Below are 15,562 nucleotides of genomic sequence, written 5' to 3' on the forward strand. Positions count from 1 at the left end.
TCCACAGAGCCCATGGAGTCTCCATCCTTGGAAGTTTTTGAAACCTGACCAGGCAGAACCTGGTCTGAAATCAGTATTGACTGTGATGTGAGCAGGAGATTGGATTAAAGACCAGCTAGTCCCTTTCAACCTGAATTGTCAGTCTGTATTATTTTCTTGCTGTAGTCACATTTAAAACTTGGAGCTGCCAGTGATACAAAACATCAGGTGTTCTTGAACATTTGGAGCTTCAGCTAAGTGATTTTTGTGAATTTCTGGAAATTTGTACTGCCCAACAAAATTTGGATGAGACCTTAAGTAAGAATCCTGGGGTAACTCCACCACCAAAGCAGCAGTGATCATAATCCAGCGGGTTGTCTTTTGCCCATTGCAGTGTAAGGGTTTTAGCTTTTGTGATTCCAGATAGTAAATTATTGATGTAAATTGAATGATCCAGAGTATGAACAGAAAGTAGAAATTCAAAACATACCTTGACACTTCTCATTTTTAATTACACTGCAGGTGGGAAGAGTTGACCTATTATATTTTGAGGGTGATGTTGACAACACTGGCATCTTTCCCTGACCTGCTTTCAGAAATGAGAGGAAATTTGACCTATGAGGCCAGCATGCACCCATTCCTGGGGGAGCAGTGCAGAGTGCCCAGTCTGCTGTGTCAGATCATTTCTGCTGGCACTTCCTGCAGCTTTCAGTCATTCTGAAACTGCCTCCAAATATTTTATTAGGTGGCATAATACACATTGACTGCAGTGTAGATGCACCAGCTCTCAAACCTATATCACAAACCTATTTACCCGTGAGTAAAGCATTTAAATTATGTTTAGAAATTATTAAAATTTATGTTTTAATTTTTGTGTAAGCAAAATATCCTAATCCCATGTATGAGTTGAAGAAAAGAATTTGATCAGAATAGAATTGGTGTGTGGAGAATTATGTCTTTCACATGTGCCCTGGTTTTCAATGAGGAAATAAATGCTGGCATTTCACTTCTCAATATGAATCAAAACATCAACTGTTACTGTTTTCTATTATTTTCTTCAGAGCATACATTACTTGGCTTCTGAAAATTGGTTGTTTGGGTTTGTTTTTTTTCCTTGCCTGGCGTTATAGAAAACACCCTTCTTCCAAACAGGATTAAGTACAATAATGCAAAATCAGCTTGAGAGAAAATGCAATGGTGCATACAAAGATACTGCTCATAGAATATCTATCCCAAATTCTTATTACATCCTCACAGTCATGAATAAACAAACTCTTGCAATTACTTGCAGCTAATGTTACCGTGACAACAGTGTGTATATATAACAAAATTCAGTAATCACTGCCAACAAAACCTCTAGTACAGCTAATGCTTCTATTTGCCAGGGTGAAATATTTTCATTAAGGATTAAATCAACTCCAGATCATAAGTTCTGCCTTCAGTATTAGGATCAAAAGTAATTATTCATTCCAGTATATGGGGATAAGTTTGGTTTGAGTTCCCTGTTTATCAAATAGTGGTATGTAAAGGGAGAAGCTGTATCTCTTTTTACCAGTTAGGTAGTGATAAATCACTTGGCATTGTTCTGGCAAGCACAGTCTGTCTCTGGTGCTTTTTGGTGCAAGTTTCTCCTCACTCAATTTTGCCAGTTCTGTGCATGCTACTGATCAGCACATTTGCAGTTGTGGAACAGCAGCCTCCTGGGACAACTGCAGGAATGCAAATTGGAAATATTTTTTGATTTAACTTACTAAGAGATAGAAATTGTGGAATCTGGTACTTAGATGCAGCACTTCACATCCTGGTGTAAACAGGGTTCTACTTCAAAATGCCAATAAAGTATATATCAGTTTAAATAAATTACTGGTCTGTTGCCTCCTCTGAGCTCTGATCTGTTCTGTAACTGCTGTCGTAGTCTCTGTGATCATTAGATTCTCTTGACATCCAGTTTTATTTTCAAGTTATATTTACTTTTAAGGAATCTTGAATGCCTTGACAAAGACTCAGAATTTTTCCAGTTCAGGGGAAGTCCTGCCAAGATGAAAATTTTTCTGTACATTCAAATGTTCATGTTTGGTGCTTTCTAAGACAGAGACTGCTGAAGCTGCAGTTATTTCTGAACACCAACACTTACTAAATACTAAAATCATTAATTAAGTGCCCAAATGGTTTGTAAAAACATTTTATCAGAAATGTTGGTCAAGAAAATGAGGGCTGCTCATCCTTCCTTCTTCAAGAATACAATTTCTAGAAAATGGCAATAATGCCCTTCCCTATTTCTTCTGTTTACTGAAACTCGAGTATGTGCTCTGCTCAATACGTATTTATTAATATTAAAGTATAAATTGAATCAAATTAACTTGCTCTTACAGAACTTTACACATTTCTAAACTGAATTCCAGTTTTAGTGGTGTGAAGTTTGGTGCACTTCCAAATTTCCAAGAAATTTGTAGATGAAATAATAAAATATTTTGTCACCAGTCAGCAGAAATGTAAGATATAAGGGGTTGTTTTTTTTTTTGAGTGTACAAGACAGCTAGAACTTAGTAGGTTTGTGTCTCCTGGCTTTGAAAGTTGCTTGTGATCAATTTACAGCAGCAGAGCTTTTAATACTTAAAGCAATTATTTTATTGCCCAGAGAAGGGGATGCTCCATCCCTGGAAGTGTTCAAGGCCAGGTTGGATGGGACTTTGAACAACCTGATGTAGTGGAAGGTGTGCTTGCCCATGGCAGAGGGATTGGGACTAGATGATCTTAAAGGCCCCTTCCTGTGGATGCCATGGGACAGGGAGAGAGAAACGACAAGCGTTTCTCTCAGCGGCTTGTGAGAAATTTTAGGGAGCTGAAAAGAAGTGATAACCATTGACTATAAAAAATTTGCAAGTGCTGGTTTTCTGTCTTATTTTTCTGTTCCTCTCAAGGACAGTGCGTGAGAAAGATGTTTCTGTTAGTTAGCCAAAGGAATAGAATCTATCGTACCACTCTATAAAAACCACGCGGTTCTTTTGAATAAAGTCTTCTTCTTCGCCTTTGCTATGATCCTGCCTCTTGCCTGTTCCTGACCCTACCCTGGCTCACAAGTGACACCTCCCAACCCAAATCATTCTGTGATTCTCTGGTTTTGATATTCTGTTTACTTAGTAGAATTATTGCTAAAATTTGCTATTTATTTAAAACAAAAGTTATTCTTGGGTTAGTGTCCTCCAGAAATAAATACTAGATTTCATTTCCCCTTGAATTTTAGTAACAGAAGCTGTTGTTCTGCAAAATTAGTTCAATGACCAGCATTCTGCAGTAGCAAACCTTTAATAGGGGAACTTGCATGTTTATTTCTTTTCTGCAGTTGTGTTTCCTCCCTCTGTGTTCATTTGATGGGAAGGAGGTGAGAGAACCTTGCAGAGCAGTTGATAATACCAGTGCTGACAGCTGTGTTCTGTGCTTACTGGACTGGTACAGATCTCTAACTGGTTTGAGGCAGTGGTGCTGGGGAGGTTCAGTGGAAATTATTTTGGGTTGAGGTAATAGTCTCAGTGACCTTGTGGTGAGGAAAGTGTGATTGGCGTTTCTGCCCAGCTGAAATAGGGAGTCTAGCAGAAAATCTAGCCGGGTCTCATTCTTTAAATTTCATACTTTGGATAGACAAGAAACTCTCAGTGAAAGGGGTTTTACTTCTGGAGGAAGCCTTTTCAGTAAGAGCCTCCTAAATACAAAGCAGCAGCACGAGTGTTCTTCAGTACAGCTGTTTCTTCATTATTTTAGCAGTTAATGTTTTTTTGCTGAGAGGTTTTCAGGCATTCTTGGTTAGACTTCATAATGAAATTTTCAGTCTCCAGTTCAGACTTCTGTATCTCTGTGTGGTTGTAAGGTTTGATTTCTTTGTGTTAGCATCTGAAATACGCTGTTAAGATAGTGACCCCTCTTGCAGGAATTCTTTGGTTTATAACTCACTAGCTTAATCATAATGTAAGGTGAGGTAAAACAGGAGTCTGGGCTGAATTACAAGTAATAGTTCTGTGATGCTTTATTCAGCTGCAGATAGGAAAAAATACACTTATTGGAAAACTTTGGTCTTTTTAGACTAACAGTGTGATGAGGTGAAGAGCAGCAATCTTTCTGTGCTTAGTTTGAAGAGTAAACTGCTGCTGTGCTTGTGCAAACTCATCCTTGTGCAGTTTGTTTGCACTTACACCACTGTTATCCATTATTGATCTGGTCTTCAGAGTTGTGACTTGTAACAAACGTTCTACCTAAATAGTGATCCATATGCTGTGATATGCTAGAAATAAATAGGGTATTCTGAATGGGATCTGGAGAGGAGAAAACTGATGGATCTACAGGTATAGTGGAATTTAGCCACCAAATATTTCGAGAAATGTGGGACCACCGAACAAAATAAGTGTAAGTTAGTTAATCACTGGACATCTTTTTAGACTGCAGCCCTTCTCTACTTGGTCTAATTGAGATCTGGTGAATGTTGCTTAGTAGAAAAGACAGTTCAAAGTAAAAACCTTAAATTAGCCACAGATCTTGTGGGAAATGGTTTTGCTGCTGTTGAGTAGAGACAGCTATCTCTTGAGACTGGGTTGTTAAAGCCTTAACTGGTACTAGCTGAAATAAAAATTAAAGCTGCACTCCACTTAGAAGAGAATTAATCTAGTGCCTGCAGGGTAGGCCAGATTGTCCATAGGGTTTAGCTGTAATGAACGAGCTCTCCCTTTCACGTGGTCCTTCACTGATTCACAGAACCCTGAAGAAAGGGAGGGAAATCCTTCTGAAAGACCACTTTGCTCTATATTCTTACTAGCAGCAAGGCAGAGTCATTCATGCAATTGAACTTCTAAAAAAATGTTAATTGTGAATTAAATAGTGTAATTAGCTTTTTTCCCCCTCTGTAGTTTTAATAGTTGAAAATCTCCTATTACTGTGGGTATGCAATGAATACTTTTGACCTCCAGTTTATCAGCTGGCTTGTGATGTTTCTCGTTGTAATTTTTTTTTCTCTTTTTTGTTTTGTTAAACAGCAAAACCATTTACAAAATTGGTAAAGGAAATGCAACTCCATCGAGATGACTTTGAAATTATAAAAGTGATTGGAAGAGGTGCATTTGGAGAGGTAAGAGATTTTAACTTTCAGTTGTAATAATAAAACTTTCATCGTTTGTGCATCTGATTTCTTGTTACAGTTGACCTTAGAACAACAGGCTCACACAGATGTGCTAAAATACTTCCAAATGTGGGATATAGCTAGGTACCTAATGCAAGGTCCCTTTGAAGCAGGTTATTCAGTGTCCAGGTGTGCCATTTCTGTGACTGGCTTTGTGACTTCAGTGTAGCCAAACAAGTGTCTCTTGGGTGTGTGTATGAGCGGGGTGGTCCCACCTAGCAGCTGCACAGCTGAATTTGGGATCCCTTCTCCACTTGCCATATGTACTGCTCACTGCTGCTCTAATTTAGCACAGAGCTGGGCTGCTTCTATGGTAGGAGCGTGGAGGCTGCTCCACCCATCTGCCTGTCTCTGTAGCAATCTGGTAATGCAGAAAGACGCATTTGGCTGCCTCAAAGGCTGTTCCCTGTCATCTTTGAAGATCAAAGGCTGCTGGATCTGTTTTTTGGACAGCAAGTTGAATCATGCTGGGATGATAGGAACGCCTTGTGTTTGAGGACTCGCCAGTCCCAGGACCCTGGACTGAAGCTTTACTTCTTAATATATTTGATGAAAGTCTCATCAATCACACAAGCCTGGTAGGGCTTGCCACTGGCAAAAGCATTCACAGACAGCAGGCATGGGATACCCGAGGCTTCTGGAGGACCTCAAAGACAACCTTTTCAGCATTTAAGAACAGGTAACTAAAGTCATAGCTGTCAGCAAAAAAGGTTATTGACTACAGAATTTCTAGAAGTAAAAACCCCTTCTATTTCTTTCAGGAAACCTTTCTGAAGTAGTGCCACACTAAAGTGAAATGCAGAGACTGCCATTAGTGGCTGACTTCAGCCCATGAGCACTCAGCTGCACCTTCTGCTGCCGGTGGCTAAGGAGAAGCTTCCTGATCCCCATGTCCTGTTGTCTCCACAGAGAGCAGGACTCTCTGCCATGCCACGCATTCCTTCCAAGTGGGGCGTGCTCTGGACACCCCAAACTCTTTCATGTAGGATTTGAATGTGGGACAGGGGTAGCAGAGGGCAACCAGAAACTCAGCTAGAGAAACACCAGGACCCTACTTGACCTGAGTTCAGAAAACAACAAGGTTTCCATGTGTATATGCACTTCGTAGTGGGTGAAGTAATGACTTTATATCCACGTAATTTTAAGCTACTTCAGAAACTGCTTTTGAGAAAAGTGGACACCTAAGACAGAAATTAATGTTTCAAGAATATCTTTCTGTGTGTACCATCATTTAATGATGCAGTAACATGTAGTTTGCATGTAATCATCATGAACACAGCTGCTGAAGAAGTGGAGCATTTTAATAAAATGTCCAGATTAGCAATAGGATCTTGCCCTGTAAGACAAAAGTTCACTTTCTAGTGGATGTTGAACTTGATGAGTGCAATATTTGTTACAAAAAAGGAAGTGTTATCTGAGAGTAATGGAAATTGTGCATGAAAATCACTTACTTAATTTGAGTGATTCACTTGAGTATTATTTAAACACGAATTTTAGAGAAAAAAAAAATACTGTAAAAAATTTGTCAGGAAAAAGCAATAATTGGAAAAATAATCGTTAGTCTAAGGGAGGACTGAGAGCTACAAACTTGGTCCAGAAAAGAAGTCTAAGAAGGAAAGTTTATAGTAGATAAAAGGCCTAAAGAATCAAGACAGTAGTGGGTACCTGTCTCTCTGTTAGGGTTTTGGTTCAAAGCAGTGGCACAGTTTTGAATGCCCTCACCTACTGCATGAGAATTTTACTCTCCATGAGCTGGGTTTCTGCTGGAGGAAACTAACCAGAACCTCCATTCCAGGTGTGCACCAAATGGCCTTTTGGATCCAAGGAGTGCATAAGAATCAATCACTGGGTTTGACTCTCCTAACAGCTTCAAAGCATGTTTGGTCCAGGAAATCAGGGTAGATACAGTCAGAAACAAAATTCCTGAGCTGCATGCAGTATAGATGGGAAGGCTCAGCACAGAATACTTTGATGTTGTTCTGCTCTTGCTGTGCCAAATGACTTGCTATAGTGACTGTGACCACTGATATCTAAAGAATTTTAGATTAGCATTTTGGCAGTTTGTCTTTTGGCAGGATTAAAAAAGGTTTCTGGATCTTTTCAGAACTAGACTTGTGATTGCTTTGGCTATCAAGAATGGGAACCCTTTATAGTGACTTGCAGATGGAGTCAGTGTTGGGAATGCCTTCCCACAGTACAGTATTCAAGGAAGGCTTGTTTTCCATAGTGCTTGTTCTGTTCTTTTTCAAAAGATGCTCTTCTCTATTTAAAGAACTGACCATCTGGAAATCTCAGTACAGCAGTAGATGAAGTATTTATATGCATTTCAAGAGACTTCAGTTTATATTTGCTGGGATGACCTTTCATAGCTTTGGATCAAAGTATTAAGGTGCATGAAAGATACAAATGCTGAGTGGAAACTTGTGTTAATAGTGTTTGGAGTACCAGAATCAACAATGTGTTTCATACTCTTTCATTTGGAAAAGCATGGAACTTTACAAAAGCAATTCACACATCCCATCCCCCCCAGTGGAAATGAAATTTCACAGAGGTGAAATGAGAAGATATCTTAATTTCATCCTTCTGTTGGAACTGAGTGCTCACAGAGTCAGTGGTGTCAGTTAACCTGTCAATATCACATCTCGTTCATCTCTTGTCTAGAAAAGTTTCAATTTATAATTGCAGCAGCTTGAAACTTTTGATCAGTTTAAATTATACAGGAATCATTGATTTTAAGTTCATTATACTTTAATCCCTCTTGCCACAGAATATTTTGTGCTTTTTTGCTTATGAAAGAATCCTTTGACCCTTGTATATACCACACTGCTATAACTGCCAGATTTTATAGGTATTATAAAATAGTAATTATGTAAAGGTTGACATTCCATAATAAGAAAATGAAATATAGTTTCTTGAAAGGAACTGGTGGCATCTGACTTGTATAAAACAACACTTGAGAAAGCTGAATGGAGGAGTTGTGAGTAATTTTTCCATAATACTTTCATACATACATACATGGGAACTATGTTGGAAATTACTTGATGGGCTTTATGTGCTAAAAATACATTTTAAGAATACCTCTAAAATATTTGTTTAAATGTATAAAGAAATTATTCAGAATTAAGCTAAACATATTCCTGTTAGAATGAAGTAGTTTAATTTAAATACTGAACAACTAAACAAGGTAGACTTCAAAAAGGATGAAAATTACATTCCATTCTTCTCAGTTTAGCGTCTTTGGATTTTTTGGAGAATGCCAGGGGCTTTATTCTTCCCAAAGAACTTTTGCATAAATCAGTAGCTTTGAAGAAATACAGTTCAAACAAAATAAAAGCATGATATTAGTTATTAGTCAGGATCAGTGGTCAATTTTTGCCAGAAAAGATGTAAGCCAAGGAAGGAAACGTGGTATTTGACCAAAGAGAGGATTAAGAGCACATGGGAGCTTTATCCCTGTGAACACAATTGCAAAATCAGTATCTGAGGCAGATTGATATAATCACCAGAACACATCTGTGTTGGCATGTCAGTACCTTTTTCTTTCTTTCTCCTGTGCAGAACTCAGCTTGGTTCTTTACACTTTTTCCAGCAATATGAGAACAAAACCCAATGCAAAACCACCTTAATGAAAGTTCTTGTAGCATGGCATGTCTGAGAAAGCAAGAGAAAAATGTTTCATAAATATTATGCTAGGGGAGAAACAGCCTAACTTAGAGCCTAGAAATTTCCCCTGTAGCCACCTGGACTTCTCCTTTCACATTAAGGAAGCCAGCCACTTTGCAGTCAGGGAGAACTGAATGTCTGAATATTCCTTACAGCAGCACGTAAGCTTCTCACTCAGGATGTCACTCGCTTGAGGATGTAATTCATTTTTTTCAGAAGTTTCATAGTTAGGAAGAAATAGTTAATTAGTTAGTTAAACTTCTAACTAACTTCTAACTAAGTTACTTAGAAGTTTAATGTTAAAACATTTAACATGTTTTACATGTTATTTGAGTGTGTGACAGAATAGTTTATAATTTGAAATGCTAGAAGGAGGATAAAGTGCTCATGGCTCTTCCTCATCTCCTAGGCTGTAGTTGCCTGGGTATATACCCCTACCCAGCTGGGTGGAGCATTTTCGTGAATGCCCCAGTGTTACTTTTAGTTTTTCATTTTCTGGGTCATACAGGCAGGTAACTCATTTACAGAGGGACAACTTCCACAAGGAACAATAATAATAAGTGAAAAGCCCCCTGAAATAAATTCAGACGTAAAATGGTTTTCTGTATCTTAATTCTGGTTTCTATGAATAAAATGACTGTAGAAGTCTATGTTTGTAGACAAGAAAGAATATTTTGTGTAGCATGAAGTATTCTGCAAACTACACAGAAAATAGACAAACTACACAAGAGTGAAAATCACTTTTGCAAACTACACAGAAGTGAAAATACAATCTTTAGGAGATTTAAGGAACATCAGCATAGAATGCAAAACTCTTTCAGATTTTCAACCTTTAGAAAACCACACCAAAACAACAAAGAAACCAAAAAGCAGTCGAGCTGTGGTTTGAAGTTTGCCTGTGCCTGACTATTCCTTTCATCTAAAAACACCATGGACCGTTACTTGAAATGAAACAATGTCCTGAGAACCTGTGCTTGGTGGGATTGTGCTTACTGGGAAACTCAGGCCAGCCTGAGAAGTGCTTGCTGTGTGCTTGGTGTTTGGCTGCACATGCCAAATGAACTAGGAGCAATTGTGCTTACAGCAAGCAGGCTGAGAGGGATAGGAAGAGGACCCTGTATATGGGGACTGTGGCTCTAAACACTTGCATGTGCTTCTCTGTAAGGTTCATCTGCCCTCAATAATGTGCTTGTATGTCTTTAAGGTCATATGTCCTCATTTTGTGTAAATGACTATTTAGGCACACTGCTGTAGATCAACACACTCCAGTCAAAGAACAGTTATTGAAGGAAGAATGAGTCAAAATGTACCTTGTTTGAGAACTCGGATTGTATAACGTGGCTGACACCTCCTGGAAATTTGGCAGTGTGGGACTGAAACAATTGTCTTCCTTCCCTTGTTTGTTAGCAAGGATTTCTTGAATGAGCAATACTTACTGTGGTTCCAGCAGAAGGGTGGAACTGCTTGGTCTTGCTTAGCACAAAAATAACTAAAACTCTTAATGTGCCCCACCTAAGTATTACTGTTCTGGATGGATTAGAAATACCTTCTCATGTAAATGCTGTTGTGTACAGACTTGATCTGTGTAGTGTTTGGTAATAATACGTCATCTCACCTCGGGATGCTTAGTCACAGTCTCAGCTGGGATCAACAGACAGAAAAATGTGTTTCCAGAAGAGAATAATGGCTGAGAGAGAATAAGGCTGATCCCTTGTGTACCACAAGTTCTGATCACTGATGTGGTTTCTAATGAGAGAGATACTGGGTGAGGTTGCAGTGAGAGTCAGAAGTGAATATGTAAAACCAGACCTTCCCGTGGTCAGTCGTGCTCTGCAGTGAGAGGCAGAGCTCTTTGTGCCCTCTCCACTTTGTAGTCACAGCTGTAGGGTACTGAGTTCAGTGTTTTGATGTACTTCTAGAAATTAACCTGGGGCACAGGGAGCCTATAGACTGCAATTAAGGCTGTCTCACCTATTCAGAAGCTTTGGTCGTTGCTGTTAGGTGCCTAGCAGGGACTGTACCTTCCTACACTGTAGATTAACAGAATTCCAAAGTATTGCACACCACATATGACACTTTTCATTCAACTATTCAAAGAGTCAAAGCATTCAGAATACGATGCAAAGAAGTATTTAATTAGCTCTGCTTTTCTTTAATATGCTCTTCATGAAAAAAGAAAATTAAATCAAAGCAAGCTATTTTCTGCCCTGAAATGGATGAAGAAAGAAGCTGCTTTGTTTTGAAAATGCTTCAAAAGAGCTGTTTGCTATCTCAGTCCTCCCCAGCTCCGTGTGTGTTTGTGTGGCAGCACCAAGTAACTATGGAGACAGGCAGGTTGCAAGGAGCCAGAGACACACACAGTTCATTGTGGTGCTGCTGTGAGAGCAGACATTTGTCTCTGCAAACCCCCCGGTCCTGAGGAGCAGCTTAGGTGCTATTTGGGGCCTTTATTCTTCTTCTGCAGAGTCTTTCTGGCTGGGACTTGTAAGGGATTTCTTATTTGCACAACATGAAGATATACACTGCATGCTCAAAAAAGTCTGATTTTGCTTTGGAAATCTGCATCATGGCATATGAACTCTATCAAAAGACACTCTGGTTTTTAAATTTATATGTAAAACAGACATTAGAAAACCTGATAGAGCAGCCCAGACCAGTTTTTCCTCAAAGATGCAGTATTAAAACTGTCAACTAATGAGCTCTATATCAAAGACTTTTTCCTATCTGAAAGTGTCAGGAGGATAAAGTAGTTACTGCAGTGTTTTTGCAGTAGCTGGTGTGCAGGGTATCAATAGCATGAGACAGAAATAGTAGAGTAAATGTGGCATAAACAAGCTTTAGCCAAAGGAAATGAATGTAATATTCAATTATACATCTGGTAATAAGACATTATGGGTAAATTGTTTACATCTGAAATGACATTTTGTCTCTTCTCCCAGTTGAAAGGCTTGACTAAAATCTCTCCTCAAATGTCTAAAGCCTTTCCAAGTTCCCATCAAAGGTTAATTCATGGTATTTTACACTGTTTTATCTATGTAATTTTATTGTCTGTTAGACTAAGGAGATCTTGTATCATCCACTTTTATTGATGCCCTTCCTTCCAATTTTACTTTTAGATAGAATCATAGAATGGTTTTGGTTCGAAGGGGCTTTAAAGATCATCTCGTTCCAGCTCCTCTGCCATGGGCCAGGGGCACCTTTCACTAGACCAGGTTGGTCTGAACCCCATCCACCTTGAATAATAACAATAATGTATACTTTATTTTTTCTTTTTTTAGCAAGTAAGGCTTTTTCATTTCCCACACTAGCATAAGAGGCTCTTTAGTTTCTTGATCACCTCAGCTGTCGTCTTTAACACCTGCTCCAGATGAAGTTTATTTTTCTGAGGTGTGGCTGTGTGTGGAGTTTCCAGTGAGTTTGTACTGCAAGGCAGTAATGTTTACCCATCCCAAGTGGTGTGTATCTGCCTGTGAATACCAGATTCAGTTTGCCTTTTTTCTTAACTACCTGCCATTATGAGCTGTTTGCACAAGTATTATCACCTATATGTCTGTGTTCCTCTTCAGCTGAGAATATTTTGCAGTCCAGTTTCACCTTATTCCTCTAAGTCCAGTCCTTAAAGATAGCTTTTACCTGAAAGTTTAAGGTGCCTTGTGCATGAAGACTGTCCTAGTTGAGGATTTTTTTTTTTTGTCTTTGCTTTGAAATTAATGCCAGCATGATTTTTAAGAAGGATTTGTTAGTTGTCTTAATTGTTTTCTGGAAAGCCAGTCTTATATTTAAATGATTTCTGCATTTTATTGCACCATACTTGCCATTTACATAAAATAAAATTTGTAACTTGATGCTGCTTACTAATGATGATCATGTCACTCAGAGGGCACAGTGCAGTGCTGGGAAGTTCTGTCTTGTCCGTAGAGGATGATTTGGCTCAGATTTGCACCCTGTAGATTTCATTGGAACACTGGGAAAGGTGTAACTTGGCCTGGGATGGCTTTGCACAGTGCAGCCCTAAATGTCAGTATTGAGTGGGTTTTGAAGATCAAAACATAGCAAAGTACTCCTATAAAACAATTCAAGAAGGAAAATACAAACTCTTGCTGAAGTCTAGAAAGCTACTTTAGCTATATTGGTTCTTTATTTTATTTATTTGCACTGCAAGTGAGACAGACCTTTGAGGCACAAAATATGGCAAAGAAATGGATGGCAGAAGCAATACAAATCTGATGGGGTGTTGTGGCTTGTAGTTACCATAGTTGGATCTCAGTTATGCTTTAGCCCCACTTGTCATACTTTTTTTTTTACATAAATATGTTGAAAGTGGTTGAAGTGAAGGCACTAGGATTCATTAGGTTTCTGAAATCCTTAAGGAAACATACTTGAGCTTTATTGCAGTTTCCTGTTGCCTCAGTCTTGAGCATGAGAAGTCATGGTGATGCTAATCAAATCAGATGGTAATCAATCCATACAGACTGGAAGGAGGGTTGCAGGCTGGGGGAGCCCTTGTACCTGCAATTTTTTCTTGTCATATTTTTAAGACTTAATAAAACAGAATCATCTAAATATCTACCTACCAGACTACTTTGTGATTGTTGAGCATTTGGCTGCCCTAATTCTGCATTCCAGCCTGACATTATGAGATGCAAATTGGGAATAAGTTTAAATTTCCTTAGTTTGACACAGGTATTAAAGGCGGTAGTTCTGGGCCAAAGGTGTGTTGATTGGTTAGCCCATGTCCCACCCCTTTGGCCAGGTAGAGAGATGTAGGAAAAAACCCCAAGATCAGAGCAAAGCTGAATCCTCACAGTTTCCACTGGCTGAGGGTTCAGGGCGTCCCCAGCCCACCCCTCTAACTCAGGGGTCAGTAGTTACTGAGGCCCACACTGCAGTGTGTGTTACTCAGGTATTAAGTATGTCTGTATTTAACTACTTTCTGAATACTTAAATGGCCACAACAGCCTGTGGCTGAGTTCCAGAACTTCTTTGTGATAATAATACTTCCTTAATCTTCTTATCTTTTTTTTAAAATTTGATGCTTTTCAATGTCTGTGTTATGAGAAACGGCAAATTATTGTTCTCTGTTCATGCTCTCCATGACATTGATGGTTTCCTGTGTCTGTCATAGCTGCTACCTCTTCCAGGCCCAGAATATTTTAGGTTATTAAATCTTCTTCTTGAGAAGCTGTTTTATCATACCTCTGTTTGTACATTTTTTCCTTTCATTACTCTTAGCGTACTTCTTCTTTTTTTCTTTTTTTTTTTTTACTTCTAATACAGTGTAAATTGTATTAGGCTTAGAAACAGAGAGTGAAAACCAATATTAAATCCTAGTCTGTGCATAACATGAGCACTTGTTCAGCCACTTAACTTTTAAACTCTGAAGATGGGAACAATGCTTTTGTTCTTAAAGCAGGCATTTGTAGCAGTGTACAAATCTCTGTCCTTTGGAATACCTCTGAACACCAGCTGAATGGATTTTCCTCACGTTAGTAGATGTGGTGGATCGGTGTGTAGGATAAAAACCATCATATTTAAAAGCAGACATCTTGCATGCTTTGCACAACTGCAGTATAAGAGGCCTCTGTTTGATCTCACAGAGTGGTCAGTGTGGTTATTGTAACTGAACTTGAGGTATGCCAGAGAAGGAAGAATTAATATAAAAGTAAGAAAAAACAGCTCCACTGCAATGTCTCAGAAGGAGACAAAGCATTATATGACAAAAGTAAACTTAGAAATGCTGCCACCTGATGAGGAAAATTAAAAAAAGGTAACTCAAGGAAACACTGAGGTATTTTATGGAAGAAAGGATCTTTTCCAATATTGTAACAGTATTCTTCCTTAAAATAGCACTGAGTTTATCAGGGCATTATTTTATTTGTGCTTCCCTGTTTCATTTCAAATATCAGTGAGGTTTGGGTTATGCTTTTCTGTTTGTTTTCTTTTTAAAAAAAATCCTAATTATTTGAATCGGTTGAGTAGTCAGGTCTAATCAGGCAAAATTCTGTCAGTTCTGTGAGATATCTTCAGCAGATTTCTTTCCAGAGATAAAATTAGTGGGGAATTACCTAATTTGCTGTGTGGTTCAATGAATTTTTCTGCTGACATGAGAAGCTGTCCCACTGTCACCCTTATAAATAACGCAGCAGTGTGTTTACTGGTGCCATAACTTGATAACCACTTAACATGAAATTATGAGTCAACTTTCTTTTTATGAACTATACTTTCTCTTCCACAGAAGACAATTATCTTCCTCCAGAAAGTTTAAATTGGTCTTTTTAAAGGAGTCTTTTCAGTTGCAAATAAATAGCACTAATACAGTTAGTGACTGGGGAATTGCTAAATACGTCCTACAGATTTGGCATCCTTTCTTCTTTTCCTTTCTTCTTTTTCCAGGCCTGTTTCATTTGCCACTTTGTTCTAACATTTACACAGCTCCTCAGCTGTGCCTGACCTCCGTGATGCCAGGCTTCCATCGCTCCTCAGCACTTGAGCACGCTCCCAGCCTGTCATATCCTGCAATGCCTTTGGACAGTGATGGCCTTAGATGAAGTGCAGTAGATGCTTACCTGGGTTCTGATTTGTGCACTGTGTTTGTACTCAAATGGCTGAGCAGTTCTAGTGTTGTGGTGTTATGAAACTTGAATGTTGCTATACTGGGGCTCACAGAGCTGTGCTTGCAAATTGCATCTGCTGCAGAGCATTCGTTCATTCCTCTGCAGCAGGTAACCTTGGTGCTGCTCTGTCCCTGTCCCTGCA

At 38.9% G+C, this 15,562-nt stretch overlaps 1 protein-coding gene across 11 annotated transcripts in view; it reads left to right on the forward strand.

Annotated features, from left to right (window-relative positions):
* Positions 1 to 15,562, forward strand: part of CDC42BPB (CDC42 binding protein kinase beta) — a 91,658-nt gene that overhangs the window by 23,820 nt on the left and 52,276 nt on the right. For 10 of the 11 annotated variants that reach the window (XR_014616240.1, XR_014616241.1, XM_084207897.1 and 7 more), the window contains exon 2: positions 5,001 to 5,092. Coding sequence is in view for 8 of the 11 variants with exons in the window: in XM_084207897.1 (XP_084064023.1) it covers positions 5,001 to 5,092 (92 nt within the window). In the remaining 3 variants the exon portion in view is untranslated. Of the gene's footprint in view, positions 1 to 5,000; positions 5,093 to 15,562 lie in introns of those variants that run through there. The other variant, XM_084207905.1, reaches the window with a different exon arrangement.

This window comes from Fringilla coelebs (assembly GCF_963513975.1).
Source record: "Fringilla coelebs genome assembly, chromosome: 6".
Taxonomy (NCBI): Eukaryota; Metazoa; Chordata; class Aves; order Passeriformes; family Fringillidae; genus Fringilla; species Fringilla coelebs.